This window comes from Megalobrama amblycephala, linkage group LG3 (assembly GCF_018812025.1).
Source record: "Megalobrama amblycephala isolate DHTTF-2021 linkage group LG3, ASM1881202v1, whole genome shotgun sequence".
NCBI classification, from domain to species: domain Eukaryota; kingdom Metazoa; phylum Chordata; class Actinopteri; order Cypriniformes; family Xenocyprididae; genus Megalobrama; species Megalobrama amblycephala.
The window spans coordinates 59,258,178-59,285,205 of NC_063046.1; the positions used below are offsets into that span (position 1 = coordinate 59,258,178).

At 38.2% G+C, this 27,028-nt stretch overlaps 3 protein-coding genes and 1 long non-coding RNA gene across 11 annotated transcripts in view; 2 read left to right on the plus strand and 2 right to left on the minus strand.

Moving 5' to 3' along the window:
* The window catches only part of ampd3a (adenosine monophosphate deaminase 3a), a 27,651-nt gene extending 15,734 nt beyond the window's left edge, over positions 1-11,917 (minus strand). The window contains exons 1-8 of one of the 3 annotated variants that reach the window (XM_048186290.1): positions 11,800-11,917; positions 5,121-5,343; positions 3,292-3,469; positions 2,991-3,156; positions 1,228-1,447; positions 1,020-1,149; positions 744-938; positions 527-658 (exon numbers count right to left, since the gene is read on the minus strand). In XM_048186290.1, coding sequence (XP_048042247.1) covers positions 527-658; positions 744-938; positions 1,020-1,149; positions 1,228-1,447; positions 2,991-3,156; positions 3,292-3,469; positions 5,121-5,343; positions 11,800-11,860 — 1,305 coding nt within the window. In that variant the 5' untranslated portion in view covers positions 11,861-11,917. Of the gene's footprint in view, positions 1-526; positions 659-743; positions 939-1,019; positions 1,150-1,227; positions 1,448-2,990; positions 3,157-3,291; positions 3,470-5,120; positions 5,344-7,465; positions 8,304-8,361; positions 9,599-11,799 lie in introns of those variants that run through there. The other 2 variants (XM_048186291.1, XM_048186289.1) reach the window with 2 other exon arrangements.
* Positions 1-14,209, plus strand: part of LOC125265800 — a 26,922-nt gene extending 12,713 nt beyond the window's left edge. The window contains exons 3-4 of one of the 4 annotated variants that reach the window (XR_007184355.1): positions 11,768-11,947; positions 13,622-14,209. This is a non-coding gene — a long non-coding RNA (uncharacterized LOC125265800). Of the gene's footprint in view, positions 1-11,632; positions 12,086-12,218; positions 12,298-13,621 lie in introns of those variants that run through there. The other 3 variants (XR_007184354.1, XR_007184353.1, XR_007184356.1) reach the window with 3 other exon arrangements.
* A 370-nt stretch (positions 14,210-14,579) lies between these two features.
* Positions 14,580-16,732, minus strand: adma (adrenomedullin a). The gene is made up of 4 exons (XM_048186294.1): positions 16,597-16,732; positions 16,067-16,170; positions 15,872-15,985; positions 14,580-15,775 (listed from the first exon to the last, which is right to left on the minus strand). The coding sequence occupies exons 2-4, from the start codon at positions 16,156-16,158 to the stop codon at positions 15,463-15,465; spliced, it is 519 nt and encodes a 172-aa protein (XP_048042251.1). The 5' UTR covers positions 16,159-16,170; positions 16,597-16,732; the 3' UTR covers positions 14,580-15,462.
* A 2,210-nt stretch (positions 16,733-18,942) lies between these two features.
* Positions 18,943-27,028, plus strand: part of sbf2 (SET binding factor 2) — a 172,974-nt gene continuing 164,888 nt past the window's right edge. For all 3 annotated transcript variants that reach the window (XM_048186295.1, XM_048186296.1, XM_048186297.1), the window contains exon 1: positions 18,943-19,124. In XM_048186295.1, coding sequence (XP_048042252.1) covers positions 19,070-19,124 — 55 coding nt within the window. In that variant the 5' untranslated portion in view covers positions 18,943-19,069. The remainder of the gene's footprint in view (positions 19,125-27,028) is intronic.

Sequence of the window (27,028 nt, forward strand, 5' to 3'; positions counted from 1 at the left end):
TTGTATTGAGAATTTCCACGACAAACGTCAACAGTGTAGGAGACTGACATGGAAGAGAAGAAATTGTTGAATAAAGTTGTTATTTTTGTTTGTTTTTTGCACACAAAAAGTATTCTCGTCACTCCATAACATTAGGTTTGAACCACAGTAGTCACATATACTATTTTAATCTCTTTTCTATCTTTCTGGACCTTGAAAGTGGTAATAACATTCCGCTCAATCAGAGGCCAGAAAGCTCGCGGATTTCATCAAAAATATCTTAATTTGTGTTCTGAAGATGAACGAAGGTCTTACAGGTTTAAAAAACGACATGAGGGTGAGTAATTAATGACAGAAATTTCATTTTTGGGTGAACTAACCCTTTAAGTTTACATTTTCGAACCTCACAATGTTGACTTTTACACTGATAAGACATTTTTACAAAATTAATTTGAAACATTGAAATGCATTAATATTTGTAATAATATAAACATGTTGCTTGTGTATAGTTTGACTGATGAGTCTTGTTATGACAAAATGACTATACCTTGACCAAGCGGGCGAAATACTCTCCTTTGATGTAATTGTCAGTCTTCAAGTAGATTTCCCTTAGCTCACTTGCTCCTACTGGATTGTACTTGGAGTTGAATTTGTCAAAGCGATGAAAGGTTTGTCTGCCCTGTGAATACACTAAAGATGATGCATACTGTACAAGCCGCTAGCATATCCTAGGGCTGTAAGCATATAAATAAGACGTTACTTACGGCATGAACATCTAAGGAGTCTACAGTAAGATCATAAGGGTCCATGTTCAGATTCTCAAACACCTGTTTGAGAGTTAGTTTAAGCCCTGCCTTCTCCAGGACGACTCTGTCTGCATCAGTTTTATTGGTGGTTTGGATGAAATCAAGCAGGTGTTTCTGGCTCATACATGCTGCTGCATGAATATGCGTGTCTACCTGTAAGTGAGCATTTGTGTACATTTTTAGACCGCAGGGGATATCAAATTTACATAAACCAATGAGTGTTTCAGATTATACCTTTCTGACATTGTAGAAATCTCTATGAGGAACACCCTTGAGTTCTTTTAGTTCAGCCATTTCGTTGAGCATTTCATGTAGGTAAAATTTTGACTCAAGGAAGTTTAGTCGTCTATGGCAGTAGGTCTTACTGTTTAAAGAAGAAATATGTTCAGCTTTACATCTCGAATATGCAAATACAGAGAATTGATGTTGGTTGGAAACTTACGTAGGCCCATCAGCGATCATGGCGAGCACATGACTCATGTCAATGGCAAATGTTTCCAGGTCTGGATAAGGCAGACAGCGTGGTTTGTTCATACTCAGAGCTTCATTGTTTTCATAAACATAAATAATGCCATCTTTCATCTTCATCTGATAATTGAGGTTCTCTGGAATATTCTCCATACTGTAAGGGTCCTCTCCCTCACCAGGGCAGGGACAGATATCTGTGGAAAGCAGAAAGGTTAGAGAGAGGAAGAGAGCAGTCATGGTCGTGGTCAGACTGTTAACCCGAAGGTTGTGGGTTTGAGTCTCAATATTGGCAGGAAATGTCTGAGGCGCCCTTGAGCAAAGCACCAAACCCCCAATCACTCCCTGGGTGCCACAGCAAAAAGGCGTCCCACTGCTCTGTGTGTGCGTGTGCACAGTTTGCAGTGTGTGTGTTCACTAATTACTACTCCTAATGTGTGTGTGTGTGCACTAACTGGACGGGTTTAATGCAGAGGACAAATTCCGAGTATGGGTTGCAATACTTAGCCTTCACAAGTCACTTTCACTTTTCAAATAAGAAAGAAAGAAAGAGAAAGAAGCTAAGCAAGTCTTAGTGAAGCTGGTTGACCTAGAAAGTCTTGCTGGTTAAAGGCACATTATGTCATTTTCGCCACTAGAGGTTGCTTATTCAAAACAAAGGCGTAGCTTGATGATGCCATGAATGAGGTTTGAATCATGGGAGTTGTTGTCTTCACCTCCGCCGATGGAAAGGAATCTGATGGACTTGGGCAGAAATCATGTTTAATAATGAGCTAATGTATTAAAGTTTTATTAACAATTTGTGGTACGAAGCAGGGCGGGGCCGGGAGCCGTGGGAGTCCAATGGAGCTTTTTTTTATTATGCTTATGCTGCAGTATTATGCTTATTTTGCTAAATGACATGCAATTAATTTTAAAATATATTGTATGGTGGAGAAAGCTCTCTCTGATTATGCTATGTTAGCCACTTGACAGAATAGTGTAGTCTCTGAGGTACAAATATTGTACACACTGTAAATCAAGAAAACAAGCGATTCAAACAATAAGACTAACTGTGTTGAGCTGTATATCAATGATAAGTTTTCTGTTGATGAATGTATCTAAACAGCTGCTCACCTGTCTAATAAAACACATAATGTATTAAAGTGTTTTTGTTATTTCATGGTTTCTATAAAAGTAAAACTGGTTATCGAGGATAACGCGGATATGGCATCAATTCACAGGAGATGCAAGTACACGGTCCGTGTCCTGGTTAAAATGGCTGATTTCGCTGGATTTAAACATTGTTGGAAACATTTGGGATAAAGTACACAAGTCAACAAAATATATGATATTGTTCTAGTGGTTTTTGGATATTTTAATCTAAAAATCTTACATATTGTGCCTTTTAAGTTGGTAAGAAGATCAATACTGTATCCCGTGCTGGTTATCATCATAAAAAATACTGTTTTTCACATCAGAATCGTTCCCATTCAAGAATAGTTCCCATTCTTTAAGTGTTCTTAGTTGAGCTACGCATAACTCATGTCAAATCTTATGTCGTCTAAAATTAGTTCAACGATGATGTCTTGGGAAGGGACTTTAGGCAGGGACTAAAGAGGAACATCAAGCAAACATAGTCAGAATTTTTTGTAAACAGAAATTCCACTGAAATGTTTACAGAGCCATAAATAATCCTAGAAAGAGAACATGGTCTCCATTTCACGTCTGGTTATGAACCTTGAGCAAATGCAGATGTACCTGGAAGGGTTTCATCTTCTTCTGTCCACCTTTCATTTGCTGCGATACGTAGGAACTGTGCAGTGGTCCGTGGGAACCGGTGATATGCCAGTTTTGAGTATTTCTCTCGAATAAAGAGAGCTTTCAGCAGACTTTTAGCTGCTTGCTCATAATCCTCAACTGTAATCTGCAAGTGCACAGGGATTGTAAGACAAAACATGATTGTTAAAACATGAACAGCTGTTAAAAGAGCCTTAACTTTCAACAAATTATGACAGAAAGTAGAGAAAGGTGGTTGATTGTCCATTCTAATAATACACACCCCAGCACAGTAGTCTCCGCTAATGATGACTCTTTGATACTCCGGGAAATTTTGTGAGATGGAGGAGCAGGTAGAGGAAGGGGAAATGAGGGGGGTCACCACACCCCGGACAGTCTCCGTACTTAATGGGATTTGCAGTGACATAGACTGAGATCGAATAATCTTAAAACTCTTCTTCCTACAAAGGATTAAAGCGAATGGGGGCTAAAAATTAAATTATTAACTCAATAAGCACATGTATCATTATTTGCCCTGTTGGGAAATCCAATGAAATCCAGCTTCTGATGGTAGCTGGTTTGACACGTTTGACACCAAGGTGGTCATTTAAGGTCATTAACTGGTACAAGGGGTTTCTAATCCTGGAGGGCCACTGTCCTGCAGAGTTTAGCTCCAACCCTAAATAAACACACCTGAACCAGCTAATAAAAAGTATTCAGGATTAGGGGTTGAACAACTTCAGATTTTTTAAAGTCGACATTCATGTGATAAAAGTCTCTGTCGACTGATGGACGTCATTAATGAACAAATAAGCCTGAACCTCGAGCTGAGACTCGAATGTGGGTCGCCTTGTGCACAGCTATGGCACATGACAGCGCTGCCCACAAGGCTATTGTGCAAAACAGTGTTGACAGTAGATTTCTGCACTACTGAATGTTTCTGTGTGCGCGATCTGCACGTGATATGCAAGCTACTGTCTGCATGTGTGTGCGTTAAGGCAAAAGTATACTCCACTTTTTACTTGTATGCGAAGGTCAGCGTACAGTGTGCTTGACGCGAATTTCGTCATCAGAATAGAATACGCGTACTGAACGTGCACTGTCAAACTTTTGTACGTGCAGGTTGCACATGCACATTTTTTTTTTTTTGCAGTAATTGCTTTATCCACAAGGTGGCAATCATGCCCTGGGGGCAACAATTCACAGGGTAGTCGAAGAAAAACTGCATAAACAGAACAGAACGGAACGCATGCAAGCTACAGCGACAATGGAGGCCTACACAGAGAGAGATTGTGTGAAGAGGTTAGAAAGTACCTTCATTTGTACAACTCTAGCATGAAAGAATACAAAGATGTTTATATGGGTTGTAACTCAAAGAGGTATTGCAATGTGCTTGGGTTGAATGCCTGTGTATGCGTACGAGTCAAGTGAAGTATACTTTGCAAGGCTGTGCGTTCGACTGTGTGCTAGCACACGTGTAAAAAAACAAAGAATACTTTCTGCTTTACAATGTAGCAGCGCATTAGTTTAGAATGGCAATTAACTTACAGTTACAATAAGCTGTTTAAAATGTGCATTCACTCTGTGAATATTGAGCATCCAGATGGTATCTTGTGGAGCGCTTTCGGAGTATGCATTTATTTGTCATTTACTGTTGGATACGGAGTGTAAATGTGGACTTCAAAGATTTCTTATTCTGTTGCGCCCTCAATAGGCCATGATCAGCGACTAGTCGACATCAAGCTTAAAGCATCATGACAGAGCATGAAAGTCGACTAGGTGATTAGACAGTGCAACCCAACCCTATTCAGGATCACTAGAAATGTCCACGCAGATATTCTGTGGCAGGTTGGAGCAACATTCTGCAGGACATTAGCACTTCAGGAGCAAGATTGGACACCCTGGGTCTGCATGGTTGACCAGTTGCTGGACCTAGTTGCAACCATGTAGACCATATTGGTCAAGCTGGTAAAAGACCACATTTGGCTAGCAGCAAACCAGCTACCATGTTCCAAAGACCAGCTTGTCCTCCATTGACTGGTTTGGCCTGGTGTTTCAAACAGGATGAAGCAACTGCTAGCAGTCTACAGCGAAAAACAAAATGATGCTGACCGTTTGGCACTTTCTTCTGACTGTTGCTCAGCCAGTTCTCTGAGCAGCTCCCTCTGTTTGGCTTCCTGCAGGCCAATGGGACAGTCCTCAGGGACAGTGTACATGGACAGGACATCTTTTGTATCCTCTTCCTTTAGTGCCGAGGCATATACCTTCTCCGCCAGCAGACGAACTTCCTCATCCACATCACTCAGAGCAATCTTCGGGAACTGCCGTGGCATATCTGTAAAGAGGCACATTTAAGTAACATTAAGCTGCTGAATTCATGAAGTCTTCTCTGAAGACATATGTCCACCAATCACATAAGCATGTCCCATTTTTAAGTCATGTTGAAACCATGACTTAAATTTATCCAAAAAAGCTGTACTAGTCCTTCAGTTGCCGTCACTGCATGCTCAAAACAACAGGGCTACTTTGATGTATGTTTCAAGGCTCATGTCAACACGCTTGCTGTAAATAGTCCTGAGATGCCATGTGCATTCCCAGGCCATTGATTCAGACCTGCAAAGTAAGTCACTAGGCCAGCTGCAGACACACTGCCCTATAAAACAGTTATGCTTGTGTGAGGACAGATCAAGTGTCTGAGCCCTGGGTGTGACTTTTCCCTGAACAGTTAGGAACATGGTCCGAAGTGGCCACATCAAATGCTATCCTGGGCCAAAACCAGATCCCTTTGTCAAGGTTTCCATTCTTCTTGGTCATTCTAAGAAACTCCCATACCAAGTAGAATTTGTGCCTGTCATATTGATTGTGTAACCATAGGTACCACCGACATCTGAGAACAAGTCAGAGTATATTTGGCATGAAACTGGAGCATATTCTATCGACCTCTATTGACTGAGAACGGTACACAAACATGATGGTTCGGTACGTACCTCGGTATTGAAGACACGGTTCGGTACGGGTTCGGTAGCCTACAGCAGGGGGAAGAAAACTAAACATAAAATTGCTTTTTTTTTCTTCTTTTTTTTTTTTTTATTAAACTGTGTTTTATTGAACAAATTGTCTCTCTCTCTTTAAATAATTTCAATTATAATTAACATTTTCTTAAGGATAAAAAAGATTATCTCAGCCAGTGCTTTAAACTATATACAGGAGCTCTTTCTTGCACATTACTATAATATTAAAGGTTACGATTAACAACAGAGCCCAAACTATTGAATTCAGTTTCTATTTGTTTTTAGATATAATATTAAAAAAAAAACTTTTTTTGCGTTCAATTCTAAAATTGAATTCTAAAATTATTACTCCAATTCATTTTTGAAATATAATCATTTACACAGTTACTGTCATAACTTGTTTTCATGACAAATTTATTTAAACATTTTAAATAAGACATTAGTACTAACAGGTAAAGAAAATATAATGAATATATAAGCTAATATAGTGCATTTATTTAGTGAAATGCTCCCTCTAGAGTTCATTTCTCTAGTGAACTAACACGCTGTGGACACTAAATGACTTGCCTGAGGTAAATGTAATGCTACGTGAGATATTATTCTCAAACTGTTTTATTGGTGTCTTTCCTCAGTTGAAACACTGGTTGATAGATTACATATATCTTACACATATTTGCACTTTCTCCTGTGGTGGCGGTTAGCAAACAGTGTTGCATTACCGTGAGTGCCCCCTTCTGGATTGGAGTGTGGGTCGCCTGTAACTGACTGTATTCATCGTCTAACTGAATGAACCGAACCATGACGTCTGTACTGTACGGTTCAGGACAAATACATGTATCGTTACACCCCTAAAAACTACCATCAATTTTTAATCATAATCACTCTCCCCATAAGATCAAAAGCTTCAATATCTTCTTCATAACAGAGAAATCAAAGTCTGTCCAAAAAAACAATGCTGACTCAGGGCCATGAAATTAGCTTCTGTCAATTTGGTTTTGGTAGACTATGGCATCTGTTTCCATCCCAAACTTTGCTTACATTGTGTCTATACCGGACATGAGCAGTGCGATGTGATGCGACAAAATATTATAATCAGTGATGTTGTCTAAACTGGATGTCTACACAAATCTCCGACAGTAAACTGATACCTTGTTCTATTTATGACGTACTCCAAGCACTCGTGATACTTCTTATAGGAAGGACAAATTTTTAACATGTAAGTTGCTTTGTCACATATGCAGCTTTTAGCTGTTGCGGCACGGTGTGATGTGACGCGTCAACGGTCGCATCCGATGTAGACACAATGTTAGAATCAAACACTGCGAGGACAACAAGGAAGTTCTTCTACACTACCACTGTACTTATAAGACTTGTCAGGAAATAGTTACTGGTTCTGGTACGCTCTACTTCTGTCATGCACAGCTGTGCGACTGCTGCCATTCTTACCTTCAGCCCCCGTCGCCGCCATCTCGGCTTCGGCTGTTCTTAGCGGATGCACTTCAAATGTGTTCCTTGGTATATATGTTTGTGTGTGCATGTGTGTGGTATGGGCCATGCCCAATCGCAATCTGAGAAACTGCTGTTGTCTGACTGTGGTTTTGTTTTCTTGAGTATCTCTCTCTCCCTCTCTCTATTTTAAGAGGTAGAAAGCCTCACGGCCACAGAGCTACTAATCCTTTGAATATGTCACCACCGCCTGTCAACAAAAAGTGACCCTGGATCCTACAGAGAAACGCTTACAAACAGGACCTTGCTCAGTTCTCCCAACCCATTTCATGCGTACATACAAAACCTGCTTTCCCAACTCATTTGAGGGATTTACTCCCTCACTACCCCTAAAATCCAAGCTGATCTCCGAAACCCAACTGTCCACGTGAACAATCTCTGGCCAAAAGAGCATCTCCTTTGACAGCTTCAGCCACCCCTCACCCCCCGAGAACAGCCTTTAATCCCAGCTCTGACCTTGCTTTAGGCACGTATCATTTCAGCCCCAGATAAACAGTCCTGCTAGCCATTAGCAGGGGTCTACATGAGGCATCATGTCACTAAAACTCTAGAGGTAATCACCCCTGAAACTGATACCTCTTGGTTACTTCAGAGCTTAAACTGGGTGTTGACAGAAAGGGTGCTGTCATGTTGTCCCAGAGCAGGGGAACATGCCCAGCATCTATTTGTATCACATCCACTTGAAACCATAGAATAAACAAACCCTTTGTCATCTCAGACACAGTGAACGTTTGAAGCGCACATCATGACCCACTTACACACACTCATATACCCTGGTATGGAAAGCCGACTGTAAAAAAATCAGTGTGCAGGGACAAAAGGGGAAGTAGGTTTACCTGATCCGACCGTTGTCCTTTATGTCTCTGTAAATGCTGCTTTATCTCATACCTTATCCAACTGGAGCTCAAACAGCCAAACCTACCCAACTCTCTCTGTCAGACCAAGTGCGCCAGCCAGCCTGACCTGAAGCAGGTCACGTGGACACGAGTCGCGACACAATCATGGTGATGTGTCGGGTATTATTACAGGGCTGGGGGAGGAACTGGATTTGTCAGGATGGAATTAAGGTACAGCTTGAATATCTCCCCATCTCATTCTCTCTCCCACATATTGATTAGTGTGAGTTCTTGATCATGTGACTAAGGAATCTGAGGGTCTGTGTGGTGCAAAGCTTCATCAGAGATTAATGTAGTACAGGCAGGTTCAGAGTTGATGAGTATATGAGCTAAACCGAAGACACAATCTGTAATATAAGCTGTGCAAGTCTATTTGAATGCCTTGCTACATCGAGGCTGTAAATGCTTGTGTAAATAATGAATGACTACCACTCTGTTTTCTTGCACCTGTGGATCTATTTGATGGCTCAAAGGTGCTTTGCCATCAAGAAGCCCCCAATATAACTGCATAGAATGTATCAGGTTGTGTAGTTGTCTTTGAGATTTACTTAAACATCGAATAAAAAAGACCTAATTTACTTCAATCCATAACCATAAATAATAGCATTTCCTATTAGCAAGAAACCCAAAATTTCTATAAGCTGTATATAAGTAATAATAATATAACTGTAATAATTACAATGGTTTTCAGTATGCAAAGTGCACTGCCAGTTTTCTATAATGGAATTAAAACATCAAGGAAACAAACAAGTTATGAAAAATGTATATAAATGTGTAAAGGGAAACCCGTTAAAACATGTTAAATTGGTAGTAAGAACCAAAAACCAAATTTTGTAGACCGCTATATAATTGCTCTTTTAATAGTAATGCTCTGGCACAATCTAGCTGTCAGAAAAACTATAACATGCGGCCGAATTGGCTTTCTAAATGCGTGATTTACTAACCAAATAACAGCATGATAAATAAAAAAGGCTTGGTTGATTCAACTCAAATTTGGGTCAAATATGGACAAACCCAACCATTGGTTTACATTTTTTTTAATTAAATTTTTAAGCCAACTTTTTGACCCAAATCTGGGTTGAAACAACCCAGCATTTTGTTTTAGAGTTAAAAAGGCTTAGGTAAACATACAAAAAATATATCAATAATTCTCTAAATTAGCTAATTTTAGACTAACGGGCATTGATTTTAAAGTACTTGAGTCACACGGCAGCGAAAACAGGCGAATCTCAACATAACACCGACTGTTACGTAACAGTCGGGATCATTAATATGTACGCCCCCAATATTTGCATATGCCAGCTCATGTTCAAGGCATTAGACAAGGGCAGCCAGTATTAACGTCTGGATCTGTGCACAGCTGAATCATCAGACTAGATAAGCAAGCAAGGACAATAGCGAAAAATGGCAGATGGAGCAATAATTACTGACATGATCCATGATATCATGATATTTTTAGTGATATTTGTAAATTGTCTTTCTAAATGTTTTGTTAGCATGTTGCTAATGTACTGTTAAATGTGGTTAAAGTTACCATCGTTTCTTACTGTATTCACGGAGACAAGAGCTGTCGCTATTTTCATTTTTAAACACTTGCAGTCTGTATAATTCATAAACACAACTTCATTCTTTATAAATCTCTCCAACAGTGTGTAATGTTAGCTTTAGCCACGGAGCACCATCAAACTCATTCAGAATCAAATGTAAACATCCAAATAAAAACTATACTCACATGATCCGAAGCATGCATGCTGTATGCATGATGAACATTTTGTAAAGATCCATTTGAGGGTTATATTAGCTGTGTGAACTTTGTTTATGCACTGTATTATAGTCGAGAGCTCGGGGGGCAGGGAGCGCGAGCATTTAAAGGGGCCGCGGACTGAATCGGCGCATATTTAATGATGCCCCAAAATAGGCAGTTAAAAAAAATAATTAAAAAAAATCTATGGGGTATTTTGAGCTGAAACTTCACAGACACATTCAGGGGACACCTTAGACTTATATTACATCTTGTGAAAAAAACATTCTAGAGCACCTTTAAGTCAAAGGTGCAGTGTGTAAATTTTAGCGGCATCTAGCGGTGAGGTTTCAAATGGCAATATAGAGAAGCTACGGTGGCTGACACAGGACAAAGATGTCATCGCCTGAGACAGAAGAGAGTAGCCAGTCAAGCAAACACGCTCTGTAGAGCAGTTTGTCCATTTAGGGCTACTATAGAAACATGGCGGCGCAAAATGGTGACTTAACTTGTACACCCGCGGTGTATGTAGATAGAAATGGCTCATTAACGGTTCATTATGTAAGGTCTTTATACAGCACGAAAACATAGTTATGTATATTATATTGCATTTCTGTCAGTAGATCCTCCTAAAATGTACACATTGCACCTTTAAAAATTCAAAATACAGGTAAAACACCTGTAAAAAAATAAATACAGAAAATTCCGTCAAATTAATACAGTACATTGTGCCCTATTTTTATGTTGTTTTTTTGTTTGTTTGGGTTTTTTTTTTTTTTTTTTTTTTTACAAAAATATGTACTTTCTTCGTTCTTTGTTCCAGAAGTATAGTCTTGTTTTGCAGCCATGTCAAGACTCAAGATGCACGTTACACTAAAAAATGCTGGGTTAAAAACAACCCAAGTTGGGTTGAAAATGGACAAACCCAGCAATTGTGTTGTTTTAACCCAGTGGTTGTGTTACATGTTTGACCAACGTGAGGGGTAGTTTTATTTAACCCAACTATTGTTTAAAAATGACTATATGTCTGGCTTAAAATGAACCCAAAATATGTTGGAAATTAAAAATCAGACACATAATTACTAGAGGCAACAATAATAATCAAAAGGTGAACATTTATTAATAAGCAATTTAATAAATGCTTATTGTTTAATTATTATTCATTAAACATATTAATAAATGTTAATTTCCATCATACTTTGGGTTCATTTTAAGCAAGCAATACAGTCTCTTTATATTAAGAATGTCAGTTTTTAAACAAACAAAACAAACTCTATTCTTGCTCAGTGTAATTTCACGGTGTCACATGTTTCTTCTAGCTTGTCCTTTAACAAGAATGTGTATATGTTACTGGCTCCTTGGGATGAATTATTCTGTAGCATTCCTTTTGGATAGGAATTTGGATTCCTTTGGAAGGCATTTGCTAAATTAACAAATGTAAATATTTCTTCAATTTCTCCCTCTTTTTAGGGCTCAGGATAACATTCCTGGTTGCCCCCATCTGTTAGGAATCATAAACAATTCCTGAAGAGAACAGTTCAATGATAAAAAATATAAAACAATATGACAATAAAGAAATACTGCTATCAGACATTCTTGCTGCAGGAGAGGAAGAGAGAGAAATCAGAAGGGCTCACCCTTTCCTATACATGGGCTGGAGAGCTGCTTCACTATGGGCGTCTGGAGTCTTCGCATCATTTCCTGTGTGCTCAGGCCTGGAGAGTGAGAGGACAAAACAGCATGCGCAGGAGCAGGACAGGACTGGAGCAAAGGAGAAATGAATCGGTGGGTATTTCCTACACGAGCAACAGATTTGATGCCATGCTGAATAATCTATTTGTAACCACTGGTTAGAATTTCTTGTAAAGGGTATCAATAAACATGCAAAACAATTTTGAAGAATAAATGTATGATTAAAATGTGCATGTTACTGTGGTTTGTACTGCATCAAGAGAAAGAGAAATAAGCATTTATTCATAATGTGATAAATGTTAGTAATCTTACAGCAGCACTTACCTAGCCTCAGATCTAACAGAACTCTGTGTCCTTTCTGCAGCCGCACCGCAATTACAAACCCATGATGTTCTCACAGGAAAGAAATGAAAGGAAAAAATAAAAAAATAATAAAAACTCGCTCAGTTCTGCCCCCCAGTGATGTATTGGATATGGCACATGAAATGCACTAAGCAAAAAGAGAACGCAGTCATTTAGCCACCTCACATCTAGAGTCAAAACAAAGGCCTATAAAATTAGTCTTTTTTTTCTTTTTTTCACTGATGTTTAGCATTACCTAGACAGTGTGTAGATATTTTAAAATAATGTACTGTCATCCCTTTCTTTCTGTCGTAATTCAATATTGCCCCCTTGTGGAGATGTGTAAGTCCTTCAACAACCACCAGAGTTATTTGGACAATTCCTATACTCTTAAAAAATGTCTGGATGTCATTATATTAACAGAATACCAAACCAAGGTGAATTTATATATATTTATAAATATATAGTTTATAAATATATGACCCTGGACCACAAAACCAGTCATAAGGGTCAATTTTTTGAAATTGAAATTTATACATTATCTAAAAGCTGAATAAATAAGCTGGTTATCAATATTTTGCCAAGATACAACTATTTGAAAATCTTTAATCTGATGGTGCAAAAAAATCTAAATATTGAGAAAATCGCCTTTAAAGTTGTCCAAATGAAGTCCTTAGCAATGCATATTACTTAGAAAAATAAATTGTTGATATATTTATGGTAGGAAATTTACAAAAATATCTTCATGGAACATGATCTTTACTTAATATCCCAATGATTTTTGGCATAAAAGAAAAATTAATAATTTTTGACCCACACAATGTATTGTTGGCTATTGCTACAAATATATCAGTGAGACTTAAAACTGGGTTTGTGATTTTATATATATATATATATATATATATATATATATATATATATATATATATATATATATATATATATATATATATATATATATATATAGTAACATTATATATTTGTAACATTATATATTACCGTTCAAAAGTTTGGGGTCAGTAGAATTAGTTTTTTTCTTAAAAGAAATTAATACTTTTATTCAGCAGGAATGCATTAAATTAATCAAAAGTGACAGTATAGACATTTATAATTTTATAATGTCTAAGAATAAATGTTTCTTGATCATCAAATCATCATATTAGAATGATTTCTGAAGGATCATGTGACACTGATGCTGAAAATTCAGCTTTGGATCACAGGAATAGTAAAATTCTGATCAATGATATTGATTTCATTTAAATCAAGGCACACCAAAACTGACTTTACAAAACTTTGGGTGTAGCCTAATAGTTTTGGTCACAGAATTAGTAAACCCGAAACTATTTGACCTCTAATCCAAATATATGTAGACTCCAAAGTATGAATGAGTTGTTGTGTTGATTGTTGGTTCATATTCACTGACAGGAGGGCAGATTAATGAGGTGTCGATGAGTGAGGCAGATGGCACCAGTCCCAGAATTCAACTGGAAATTCTTAGCAAAAGAACGCCAACTCCAACGATTATATCACCACAAGGTGGAGCTATAGCATTAAAATAAGATACGAATGAATACATTATTTTTAGCTGCAAGGTGAGAGTTATGGTTGGGAGTGTCTGACCCCCTTGAAAAAGGCTTAACCCATTATTCAAATGAACATTTTCACCTATTTTATTACATGCAGTAGTTCACATAACTCTAGTATTGCTGTTTTCGACTCTTTAAGTTGCTGTTGTGGATGTTGACTGTTGATTTAAGCTTTCTGGCATCAGAATGTGTCAAATTTTTCAGGCTTATTGAGTAGCTACCACAATAAATTGACTTAAAAACATAAAAAACAACCCAGCTTTAGGGGGAAACAGTTTATTAATGGAATTATATGGATACTTTTTCATCCTGCATTCAATGGATGGTTCTTAAGCAAAATCTATCGATGTTTTCCTGGCACTGTGATTACCATCATGGTGATTTTATATTAAGGCTACATAGGTGCAACAGTAAAAAGTGCATTTCGGAAGTTCCATCTCATTAAGACAGGAATGGAAATTGTGTTTAAGTGGAATGTCCTATGGAGCGCCTCTCACCTCTGCTCTACATCCCACAAACCCCCCCTGCAGAGCTCCCATTAAACACAGTCCTGGCCCATAGCTCCTTGAAATACACATAACCCACTTTTTGCCTGAAGTGAGTAGGTATACGGAAAGAAGGAATGCACTTGGCACCCCGTTTGCCCTTCAGGGTCTTTAACATGTAATAACCCAGACCAGGTGCTGATCATCTGTCTGTCCACCCGGCAATCCGGACGGGGAACAATGGAGAGACACTTTCCTTTTACTACCTTCACTTCCTGTGGAACAAACAGACGAGGTCTAGAAGACGTCAGCTTTAATTGTATGCAAAAGTTTATTGAATGACAACGTTCACTCGCTCTCTCGCTCACACACACGTACATACACACAAATAAAATAGATCCCATTTACAAATATATAATTGCATAAAAAGTTATCCTATTACAACAGCTTGAGACATCCTTGACATAAATGAATAATATATATAATAACGCTACCTTCAATGCCCTTATTTTTCCCTGTATAAAAATAGCTCTATCTCTGTAAGTAGTATAAAGTAATATAAAACAATTAAATAGTGATATCTTTAAACATTTTCTTTTTCAAATATACATATACTTGCAATAAAAAATGAAATAGATTGCACATATCTCTATACAAACAATAACAATAACAATGTTCAAGTAAGTCACAATCCCTGTGGACTGGCACAGACAATCCATATAATCATTCTCGCTTACAGTGTCCAGAAATGTGATTCCAAATTAAAAAGTCTCTCTCTGTGTGTATTCCCTTCTCGAATCATGAATCTCAGCTTGAAGTCCAAAGACTTTTCTGGACAGACACAGCTTGACTAGGGGCCGTAATCCCACCGACTGGTCGACCAGGATGGCAGTCCGTTTGTCCCAGGTTCTGCTTTTCCCTGAGGCCAGTCCACTTCAGTGCAATGATGTCTTGCTCATATCCCAGGCACACTTGTTCAGTTGCTCCGTCGGCATCTCCCCTCGTTTCCAACAGCTGCTTTGTCGTTTTCTCCTCCGAGGACAGCCTTCAGGAGACACGATTGCTCTTGCAGCCCCTGTGCTTGGAAAAGAATGCGCTGGAGAACTCTTGGCAGGAGTCTGAGGCATTTGTAGAATTTCATAGTTGGCCGGCGAGCCTCTGTCGCCGCGTCCCTGAGCGCTCCCGCTCCGCGCGCTCACGTCCGTCTGAGCAGCGCTTCGAGCTTGTGCAGCCGCGACTGAGAGTTCGAGCGGCTCCACCACGCCGTCCGCAGCCTGCCGCCCTCCTGTCGCAGTGTCAGCACCTTCTCTGGAACGGACCTTCGCCGCCGGCCGTACCCGAAGGGGTTGATCTTGTCGGCGGGAGCGTTCCCGATCTTGAGCTTGTTGTTGAGGTCATGGAGACGGTGTGCCAGAACATGCACCGTGCATGTGCCGAGCGAGCAGCCCGGTCTCCTGGACTGGTTGATGGAGTTCTTGGAGCGTTTCGTCCTTATGCTGATGTCAGTGCTGGAAAAAGACAGACAAGGGGAAGTTTAGCCTCAGTTTAACGTTCCTTGGTTGACAAGATTGTACTTCAACTCCACACACAACTTTTTTTCTTACCTGGAATGTGGCCTCAAGTTGTCTTTGACATCGTCTGGTCTGACAAACTGGCTGTTGTCTAAAGTCCTCAGTGCAGCAAGGCTCAAATCCCTTTTCGATCTCTGCAGCCGGACACTAAGTATCAAGAAGCGTGCTCGTTAGAAACTTTTCAACCAATGCCCAACATGACTGAAAATCCCAAATCATGATGCTTACCTTCTTTTCAGGACGTGTTTTGCACTGTCCACACTGGGTGCGACGGTGGCCAGCAGGCAGCAGCAGAAGATTGACTGCAGAATCAGTTGCATCGTGACTGAAATCTTGAAGGAAAAAGCAAATGAATCATCAGCAACTGAAACTTCCAATCACCTGCATGCAACTCCCCTACCCTGTGCCAACCATGCTTCGCTCACGCTTGCACAAGAGTCCAAAATCCAAGCTATTTACACTCATCGTGCACTTATTTACAATGTCAAGCTGAGGTCGCACTTTCTATGAATAAGTAAACTTGCAACTATGTGCAAGGTCCCTGATGAGCTGCATGTGGATTTTTATAAAGCAGGGTGCCTCCAACTCCATCATGAAAAGTCACTCAAACTCCATTCAAATTACATTTATTTTTTGTCTAAAATAAAGAAGCTAAGTCCCTGGCTTATAGATGCAGGACAGTTTCTTACATAACAGTACAGATATCCTGTGCATATTGAGTGTTGAACTCAAAAGAAAAGACATTTATGAATGCATACCTGTGTTGAAGTACTCGTGGGTCGGCTTCAGGAGTCTGTAGAAAGTAATCCAGAGGCGTTTCACTTGCTGGTGCAGTGGTGATACTCTGCTAATAGTCTGACTCTCCTCAGCAGGCGTTAGTGCATTTATACTTGCAGAAGAGATGGGAGGGGCTCGAGTCTGACACACTCTCTCATCCCAGAACTTCCTCTCTAAACTCCAATTAGAGCATGAAAGAGATGAAAACGAAACTGGGGGTATTGATGGGTTATTGCTGAAACAGCTTAATGGATTTTTATCAGTGTTTCTGGGAATAATAAGCAACCGCCAATCTGGGGAATTTTTTGAAAAATACCAAATTGCTCATGATTTTTATATCTGCACTGTTGGTTTAACTTAAAAAAAAAAAAAAAAAGCTACCTGTTTGCCTAAAAAATTTGAGTTCATTTTGAGGTAATACAATGAAGGCGGTTGGTTTAATCAACAGAAACTCAAAATATTATGTTTTCTGAACCACATTAATTATTGAAGTTGATTTGACAAAATATTTTTTTTTACAGTGTAGGTGTTGGTTGGGCGTGCAACTATGATTTGTCCCTAAAAAAAAGACAATCAGCTTCTTGTTTCACCCACAAAACTTAATTAATATTCTGCATAAATGATAATGGAGTGCAATTAATTTTGGCTTGATTTAACTTGTTTTAACTGACACAGATGTATATTATAATCTACTTTAATGAAGCGATTTAGTTTTAACATAGTACATGAAGATTTAAAGAAAAATATATGTATTTAAAGACAAATATAATGCTCATGAGAGTGTCAGAAAGGACCATTAAGCGTATATTGATAGTCATTTAGAAAATAAACACAGTTGATCTATGACTACTGAAATACCTTTGAGTTAAACTTGTCAGATTTTCTGTGCAAGAGGTAAAACTGTCTATTCCGGGGTATGTAAACACTGATAACAGTACATGTACATTTTGTGGAGAATGCTTGCTGACCTTCACCTAGTTATAAATGTTTTTTTTTTTGTTTGTTTGTTTGTTTTATTCCATTATATCTAAAATTTGTTTTTCATTGAACCACCAACATTTATTCCACATAAATATCATCAGCTCGTGTTAATTACTGCGCAATCCTGATTTATCCTTATATGGGAAGACAAAGATTGCACAACATCCACACACTGACACCATCCAGTTGTTTGCCTCTCAGCCCATATATGGTAAATATTGTTTGCTAAACCAACATGTCAAAGCCATCACGAGGATTACTGATATTTGATCATGTAAGATGAGGGAACCCATTAAGGCAGGTGTGAATTACACCTGTGCGTTACATGTTCAGGTATGCGACAGTTATAATGAGTCACTGAACACCCTGATGTCATTGAGCAATTTCATATTGTTGTTGTTTGGGAGTGATCAGGATGAGTAAAGAGGAATTTGAAAACCAACATTCCTTGAGAAATGTCATTTAACAAATATGTACTATGCCATTCTCGGAAGTTCATCCTTGGTAAATGCCATGATAAGCGTATAATCATTAATGTAAACTGCTTTATTCTGAAATGCATGGACAATTTTAAAAATATATCCTTTAAATATATAAATAAAATAATATTATGTAAAAAAAAATAATTTGTGGATCTTATAATCATTTCAGGGTGAATTCAGGTTGATTGGGACACTTTCCAATTCATCTCAATGGCAAAAAGTGTCCCAATCACCCTGAATTCACCCCTATAAAACTTTTCTGATGGATTATGAACATTATTTTAATTTTTTTTGTATTTATTACAGGGACAATGCATATTAATAAACATTTCTGTCAATATGCCAGAGTTAGCCAGAAGGCTATTTTTCACCTGTAGTCCCTAATTTTGTGTTTTTAAAATTTAGTATTTATACTATTATGAACTAATATGAACCATGTCATTTACAGCTAGTCTGGATATTTCCATAGGGATATGATGTGAGTAATTTAGCTGGTCCAAAAGGATCTATGGATCACTGGTGGGTCTACAATTGACCTGATATGTGGTTAGAGCTGGTATATCATGTTCTGAAATGACATTTCAGTAAAGTGAAATTATTTATGTAACTTTTTAAACTTAGCTACAATCATTGCCAATACCAAATTTACCTGGGGGTGAAAAAACAGGGAAAAGCAGTGGCCAACTGTGCTTAAAGGTTAATCATTATCACATATTAGGCTACATGAAATATTATTTTGAAACATTTACAAGGGTTGTGGCATCATAATTAAAATTTTGTAGCAGTATAACATTACACGACGTCAATGTATGATAGTGTGTAAAATGTTTATTATCGTTACCAGTGTAAGTGAATGCAGGACCCACGCCCATGCACGGACAACCGCCAGTCCGCGCATGCGCACTGGCTCTCTCTGTGTCAAACATGGCTGTGCTTTTGAAGAAAGAAAAATGCTGAATTGTGTTGCAGAATTTCGCCAAAAGAGGAAAACATGGCTAGACTGGCTGATTACTTTATAGTGGTGGGATACGACCAGGATAAGTCTGGTAAGTTGCGGCGTGTGTTTGGAGGAGTGTTGTGATTTATTTAGGCCGTTAGCAACAACTACTGCTGCGGTTCAAGAGATTAATGGATGGATTTCACTTTCTTTGACGTGTTATAATCGGTATCAACAGGAATTACGTGTCGGTTTCATCAGGGAACAACACTGATTATTGCTGTTTGTGTTTATGAATCGCGTAGTAGCTACGTGTTTGTCTGAATGGGCTGGCTTTGATCGTGTGTTGCTTTTGCTTTTGTTTTAAACCGCTCAAGCAAATGTTTTTATGATAATCATGTGTTTTTAGTTGATATGCGAGTTTTTAAGTGAGTAAATCTCAGCACACACCTACTGTATTTGGTCGCGTGTACATGTAAACAGAGAAAATAAAGCGCGCGAGCGATGACTCATGCGGTCACTTGTTACTATGTTTCCAAGCCGCACGCATTGATCTCTAAATGGAGATTTAAGCGCTCTATACCGCATTGATTTCCACATTTGGCCCTGAGGTTTGGGTCAGTAGAGAGCGGTGCGGTGTGTGTGTGTGTTCATACGGATCATAGAGCTCTTCCTGTGTTGTGGAAAGCGGATGCAGAGGAAACAGGACTTTACGTGTCTCGAGCTGTGCGTAATCGTTTGGAGTTTACAGGTGCTCTCATTCATGGCACATGATCATGCGTAAAGACTGAAGGAAGCAGCAGGTCATTTGGAAACGCACGTCTGCACACAAACGATGCTGTGAAGCAGGGGTTCCCAATCACGTTCCTGGAGCCCCCTCCCCATCACTGCATGTTTTCCATGGCTCCAGGAATGTGGTTGGGAACCACTGCTGTAAAGTGATGTTCAGTATCCATTAATACACTTATTTAGCCCTTTAACTGTCACAAGAACGGGATGAGATCCCATTATAGCTAACATGAAGACAGTATTGTCTTGAAACTAGTGATGCATTGAAATTTTAGCAGCAGCAAAAATACTGAAATAATTGACAGAAACTGTGACGTTTAATTAGAGCTTCTCCAGTGGCACGTTTTGACTGTGTCAGCGTCTGTTTTATGCACACTACGTAGATAAGCTGCTGTGGTTAAACTTGTCAGCTGTGTGGACTCTGGAGCTGGACTGACAGTATCAGTTTCTTGTTAAATGAAAACTTTCATTTTGGTTTCTATTTAAGCTTGTATCCACCACTGAATAAAAACTCAAAAAGGTAATTACATCTCACCATTCTGACTTTTTTTCTCAGAATTGCGAGATATAAAGTCAGAATTGTGAGATATAAAGTCGGAATTGCGAGATATAAAGTCGGAATTGCGAGATATAAAGTCGGAATTGCGAGATATAAAGTCGGAATTGCGAGATATAAAGTCAAAATTGTGAGATATAAAGTTGGAATTGCAAGATGAAGTCAGAATTGCGAGATAAAGTTGGAATTGTGCGTTATAATGTCGGAATTGTGCATTATACAGTCGGAATTGTGAGATATAAAGTTGGAATTGCAAGATGAATTCAGAATTCCAAGATAAAGTCGGAATTGAGCATTATAATGTCGGAATTGTGCATTATAAAGTTAGAATTGTGAAATATAAAGTCGGAATTGCGCATCATGAAGTCGGAATCGCAAGATATAAAGTCAGAATTGTGAGATATAAAATTGCAATTGCAAGATAAGTCGGAATTGCGATATATAAAGTCGGAATTGCGAGATATAAAGTCGGAATTGCGAGATAGAAAGTCGGAATTGCGAGATAGAAAGTCAGAATTGTGAGATAGAAAGTTGGAATTGCAAGATGAAGTCAGAATTGCGAGATATAAAGTCAGAATTGCAAGATGAAGTCAGAATTCCGAGATAAAGTCGTAATTGTGCATTATAAAGTCCGAATTGTGAGATATAAAGTTGGAATTGCAAGATGAAGTCGGAATTGCGCATCATAAAGTCGGAATTGCGCGTTATAATGTCGGATTTGTGCATTATAAAGTCGGAATTGTGAGATATAAAGTTGGAATTGCAAGATGAAGTCAGAATTCCAAGATAAAGTCGGAATTGAGCATTATAATGTCGGAATTGTGCATTATAAGTCAGAATTGTGAAATATAAAGTCGGAATCGCAAGATATAAAGTCAGAATTGTGAGATATAAAGTCGCAATTGCAAGATAAGTCGGAATTGCGAGATATAAAGTCGGAATTGCGAGATATAAAGTCGGAATTGCGAGATATAAAGTCGGAATTGCGCATTATAAAGTCGGAATTGCGCATTATAAAGTCGGAATTGCGCATTATAAAGTCGGAATTGTGAGTAATAAAGTTGGAAGTGTGAGATATAAAATCGGAATTGCAAGATGAAGTCAGAATTGTGAGATATAAAGTCGCAATTGCAAGATAAGTCGGAATTGCGAGATATAAAGTCGGAATTGCAAGATAAGTCGGAATTGCGAGATATAAAGTCGGAATTGCGAGATATAAAGTCGGAATTGCGAGATATAAAGTCAGAATTGCGAGATATAAAGTCGGAATTGCGAGATATAAAGTCGGAATTGCGCATTATAAAGTCGGAATTGTGAGTAATAAAGTTGGAAGTGTGAGATATAAAATTGGAATTGCAAGATGAAGTAAGAATTTTGAGATAAAGTCGGAATTGTGCATAATAAAGTCGTAATTGTGTGTTATAAAGTCAGAAATGTGCGTTATAAAGTCGGAATTGTGAGATATAAATTCAGAATTGCAAGTCATAAAGTCACAATTCTAAGAAAAAAGTCAGTCTTTTTTTCGTCAGAATTGGAGTTTATATGTTGTAATTCTGAATTTATTTCTGCAAATTGTGAGAAAAGAAGTCAGAATTGTGAGATAAAAAGTCACAATTACCTTTTTTATCTTTCATTTAGTGGCAGAAACAAGCTTCCATGGGTTTCTGTGTTTCAGTAGAAAAATCATTTCAGTCTGGGTTTGAATTATTTAAAGTGAAAATGTCCATACCCATAAATTCTATAATTGTGAGCCGAACTCCAGACATTTCCACAGTTCTTCTTATAATCTTCTGTGAATGGACAACTGTTTATGTTTTGTAGGAGTCTTGGTGATGCTACAGTTCTCAGTTATATTCTCAGCAATTATTCTAAGCGTCCATAGAGTTCAAATGAGTGAGGCCTTTCAGTCGCTCAAAGACACTGACTAGCCTCTATGAGGGTATCAGATAAGTTGGCTTTCCTCCAGGCTTCAGACTTTAAGCCTGCTCTTTCTGAATCGTCTGTCACTTGTGGCATATGAATAGGTAAGCAGTGTCCCCCGTTTTAGGCTCATACAGATTTCCAGTGCATAAATGGCTGTGTTGTGCAGAGGAACTCTGTGTTCTTGCCGTCTGTGGGGGGTTGTGTGAATTCAGGCATCATCCTCACAAAAAAGTGTAGCTGGATTTTTTATCTCCTTTCAGATAAAGATAATAAATGAGAAGGCATTGCACATTCCTAATTTAGAAGATGTTTCTCAGAGCAGATTTCTGAAAGAACTGCTCAGAGAGACTTTTTCCCCACTATTTTGTCATGCATTCGTAGCTGAGAATGTTACATACAGAGGGTCAGAAAAGAGTATTGTTTTAAGATATATAACCAACCTGTATATTTCCTTCCTTCACTTTCCTTATAACTGGAACACAATCTTTTACATATAAAGAAGGCTGTCACCACAACATGGCTCTAATAGGTCACTGGCAGATGGTGGAGAAATTTCACTTGTCTGATCGGCTGGTGCTCCATTGTTGTCACTACATTTATTGGTATTGTTTGGTTTTGGTTATACATTTGGTTATACATGCATTTAGTTGTCTGTGATGTGTTGTTCATCACACTGGCTTTGGTTGTTTTCCAGAAAAATGGGTTTATGAATTTAAATCTGTATTATTTCAGGCTATTCAGGCTATTTAAAATATTTACAAACCTGACATGATTTATTGTAAATAATTTTTTAATATTGTAATAGTGCAAGTATAATTTTTTTGCACAACAATAATTGAATCACAAATAACATCTTCAAAACTTGAAACGACTCAGCAATTTATTGCAGAGCAATACTTTATGCAATCAAATATTAGTGTCACTGTCACTGGCGAAGAAGCTGTCAGCAATCAAAATATTGATTTTGAAGATGTTGAAAACGACAGGTTTGGGAATATGGTTGTGATTGTGAATGTGAGCCAGATGCTGAATGTACGGGGGAAATGAGCTCTGACGAGGACAGTGATGATAAAAACATCTGCTCAAATTGAACCCTTTCAAGGTCCAAAAGGTAATGAAATATGCTTTATTGTATTCTTTTGTAATTACAAGAGAGTTTTATACTATTGCGGCAGTAAGAGAGCCATTTGTGTTAGATATAGATCCGGGTCGCTAAAGACCCGAATATGTAATAATAATTGGTGGAACATTCATGCATTTAAGGGTTGAGGTAAAATATATGTAATTTTTTTTTGTTCTGGGGCCAGTGAAATTGGCAGCAGGGCAAGTAAGGGTGCTTCCACACTTGGTTCAATTGACCCTTCGCAAAGACCCACCCCCCTTAGTTACTGTTGCTTTGTCCGACAAGCCATGGTGCTGTCATACCACACGCAGTGTAAAATACATCGCGGAGCAAAGAGGACACCGACAACACGTCGACAGACAAGACAGAGCAGGTTACTTATGATATTAAACAAAGTCCCAGCCTCCAAATTGTGTAATTTTTTTTTAAGAAATTTGAACAATAAATTGGTTCTTTAATGTGTCGTGACAGATTGCTGTAGCGCCTCAGCTCAAGCGGCTCATGAACCGATCATCTCTTCCTACTAGTTCATTTATAGCATCAAATAAACATGAATGAACATGAGAAGGAATGCTGTTTAAAACGCAGAAAGATGTAAATACACGCCATTTTTCAAGTTCAAGTCCACCGAGGACCGAGGTTAATCTTCTAACTCCTGACTGTTTGTCAGACAAAATGGCGGATTCTGCGTTATGATTGGTTAGATCGGTTGTCAATCAAACTCCCAGCGAAAGGTCAATTGCCTGGTCCGAACCCAAGTTCAATTGCTCCCCCTCCACTTTCCCCCGCTGGGTTGTGTTCCCTTTATATTATTTGGGTCTGCACTTGCATCATCAAAGCAGCAGCTGTTTACCCATGTTGCATGGCAGCAAAATGCATAGCGTCATTGTGGTTTTATAGGGATAATTCACCCAAAAATTTAAATTCTGTTATAGTTTACTCACCCTCATGTCATTCCAAACTTGTATGACTTTAGTTCCCTCTGTGGAACACAAAAAACATACTCTGGAAAATGTGTCAGCAGAGCCCAATGTTTTGAATCGAATGAACTTGACAAAAACAGTTGAAACATTCTTCAAAATATCTACTTTTGTGTTTCACAGAAGAAGGCCAAGTTCCAAGTTGTTTAGAGTGAGTAAGTTGTTGTATGACATATTGTGTTATGTCAAAGTTCCTTTCAGCCAAGTCATTTCACTTGGCAATTTGAAACGCCTCTCGGGCAGCTATTTCAGTCATGCAAGTGCAGCTCCTGTCTTTTTGAATGAGGACCTATCAAATTCTCCAAAGCTGTTCACCAAGCTTATGATTAAACGTCATATTTGAAATCACCAATGAAATCTGACAACAACTGTCTCATAATTTTTGTTTCTAAACGCTCAAATCATGACAAAAACCAATGTGCACAAGCAGTCCTAAGGGAGAGTCTCAGATCACTGACTGTTTCTAAAACAACCGGAGCTTCTAATGGCATCTGCAGTGATGCAATGTCTTTACCAATCGGCGATTGGCTGTTTTATTAAGAAGGCAGGATTTACTCCGCCATATTGCTAGTTGCACTTTCTTCCATTCATAGTAATAGAAGTGCACCGTCATTGTATATCTAAAGTCTTTGGTTATGTTCTGAGGTATTTGTCTTATTGGTAAGTATGACTGTATTTGTCAGGAACAAACATTATAAAGCTATAACGCATTCTTACAATAGGTGACAATGGTTATAAATGCTGCTGTATGATGGTCATTGGCAAAGGGAAACCAGGAAACGTGATTTCTTTTAACATATCATCATAAAATGAGTGGTCTCAAAAGCCTTGCAGTTTATATTCTTTGCAAGATCCTGTATTGATTAAACTTGAATGCTGAAAAACGAATTACATAATGTAAGTAAGTAAAACCTGGTGTGGAACACTAAATATATCATGAACAAAACAGGGCGTTTTCAAGCATTTCCATTTGCAGATGTTTGTGTGATCTCTTCTTTTTTACTTGACAGCTGTGAACCTTTGGGAACAGTGGCATGCAGTGATCAAATCTGGACCTTAATGTTGGAAACTTCTTCAGTTTCTGATGAGCTGGTCCATGTACTGCAACAAATTAGCTGTTTGTGTTAGTGGATGAGCAATGTTTTCTTGGCTCTTCCTGACAGGTTATTTTAATGGATGGCTGTAGTGTAGTGTTTTTAAGCAGTAGGCTGCTTTCTAAAATAGTCCACACAAATGTGATTAGCCTATACATTATTAAACAAGATTCTGACCCATGTTCAGCTTCAATTATGAACTTTTGGAAATGTTTAGCTATTCAACACGATACTTCATTTGTTTGAAAGCTTTGGTTTGTAATATTCTGTACATGAAGTATGCATAACTGCTGTAACCGATCAGGATTCCAATGGCATACATTTCAGTGAAAATCCTGCTTTGAAAATTCTTCGTCCTTTTGTTTTGACATTATCACGTAGATAATGATAAACTGACTGATATTTGCCCATTTTGAGATTATCTGCATCTGTAAAGTCAGTTTCCCCTTTGCATCAGTTTTGACTCCATATATAAAATATAAATAACATATTAAGGGATATGATCAATTTTATTTCACGATAACAATATATATCATGATATAGGCTAGTTATTTTAATTTATTTTTGTTGTTAAAATAAGAACAAAGAAGCAAATAGTCTTCACTGTATGAATTAAATATAAATGTATTCTTATTAAAGCTTCAAAAGTTATTCAGTCAGAGCAGTAAATTATTTTCTCTTTTGTTTGATTATCATTAACGACACAGAGAGCAACAGGTATATTAGGCAGCTGTCACTTTAAGACCGTATGCACTGATCCATTATACTGATACACATCAGGTTTACACCCAACTGTTTTACCAGAGATGGTCTTATTATTGGGAGGGAGATACAAAGGTCCATGGGTCTACCATTGGAGAAGGCATAACGGCTAACTTGGATCACGTGCGACTTGATAACATGCGCAAGCACCTTTGACTTATTGACTTGCTTATAAGTCACTTTTCCATCACTTATGGCGCTTAATAACTCTTTTTAACATCATGTTGTTGTCTCATGTTATTGTGTTGTTTCATCACTCTAAAGTGTCAGTAGTGCTGTGTTACGCATATATATTTACATATCGCAATATACACGATGTAGCAAAATCTCTAAACAATAGACATTGTCATACCTCCCAGCCCTATAACATAAATTAATGTGTTTTTGCCTAAATTTTGAAATCTGGTAATTTAGTCACAGAACATTTATTTTCTAACATTTTTAAATTTGCATTATGAATCATTTATATCTGTCATTGGTCATGCTCAACTGTAGATCAGTATTGTTATCAGCCACTGACCAGAAACAGCGAAATCATTAAAGGGGACATGAAAATCTGACTTTTTCTGTGTTTAAGCACTATAATCGGGTCCCCGGTGCATCTACTAACCCAGTAAACGTGAAAAAGGACAACCCAGTAACTTTGTTTTGGCAAGCCTTTCTCTGAAAGCATGTGAAAAAACAAGCCGCTCAGATTCGTGTTTGACAGAAACGTATCGGTGTTACTTATGACTCACCCACAAAACATCTTAGACTACTAATGTGATGTCATTTTACGCGGGACTG

What these genes read in the sequence shown, in the direction of transcription:
- adma (XM_048186294.1), bottom strand. Translation starts at nt 16,158, where the DNA reads ATGCAACTGATTCTGCAGTCAATCTTCTGCTGCTGCCTGCTGGCCACC. An exon ending in AAACACGTCCTGAAAAGAAG is followed by an intron (nt 15,986 to 16,066) that starts GTAAGCATCATG and finishes CTTGATACTTAG; the next exon opens with TGTCCGGCTGCAGAGATCGA. An exon ending in AACTTGAGGCCACATTCCAG is followed by an intron (nt 15,776 to 15,871) that starts GTAAGAAAAAAA and finishes GTCTTTTTCCAG; the next exon opens with CACTGACATCAGCATAAGGA.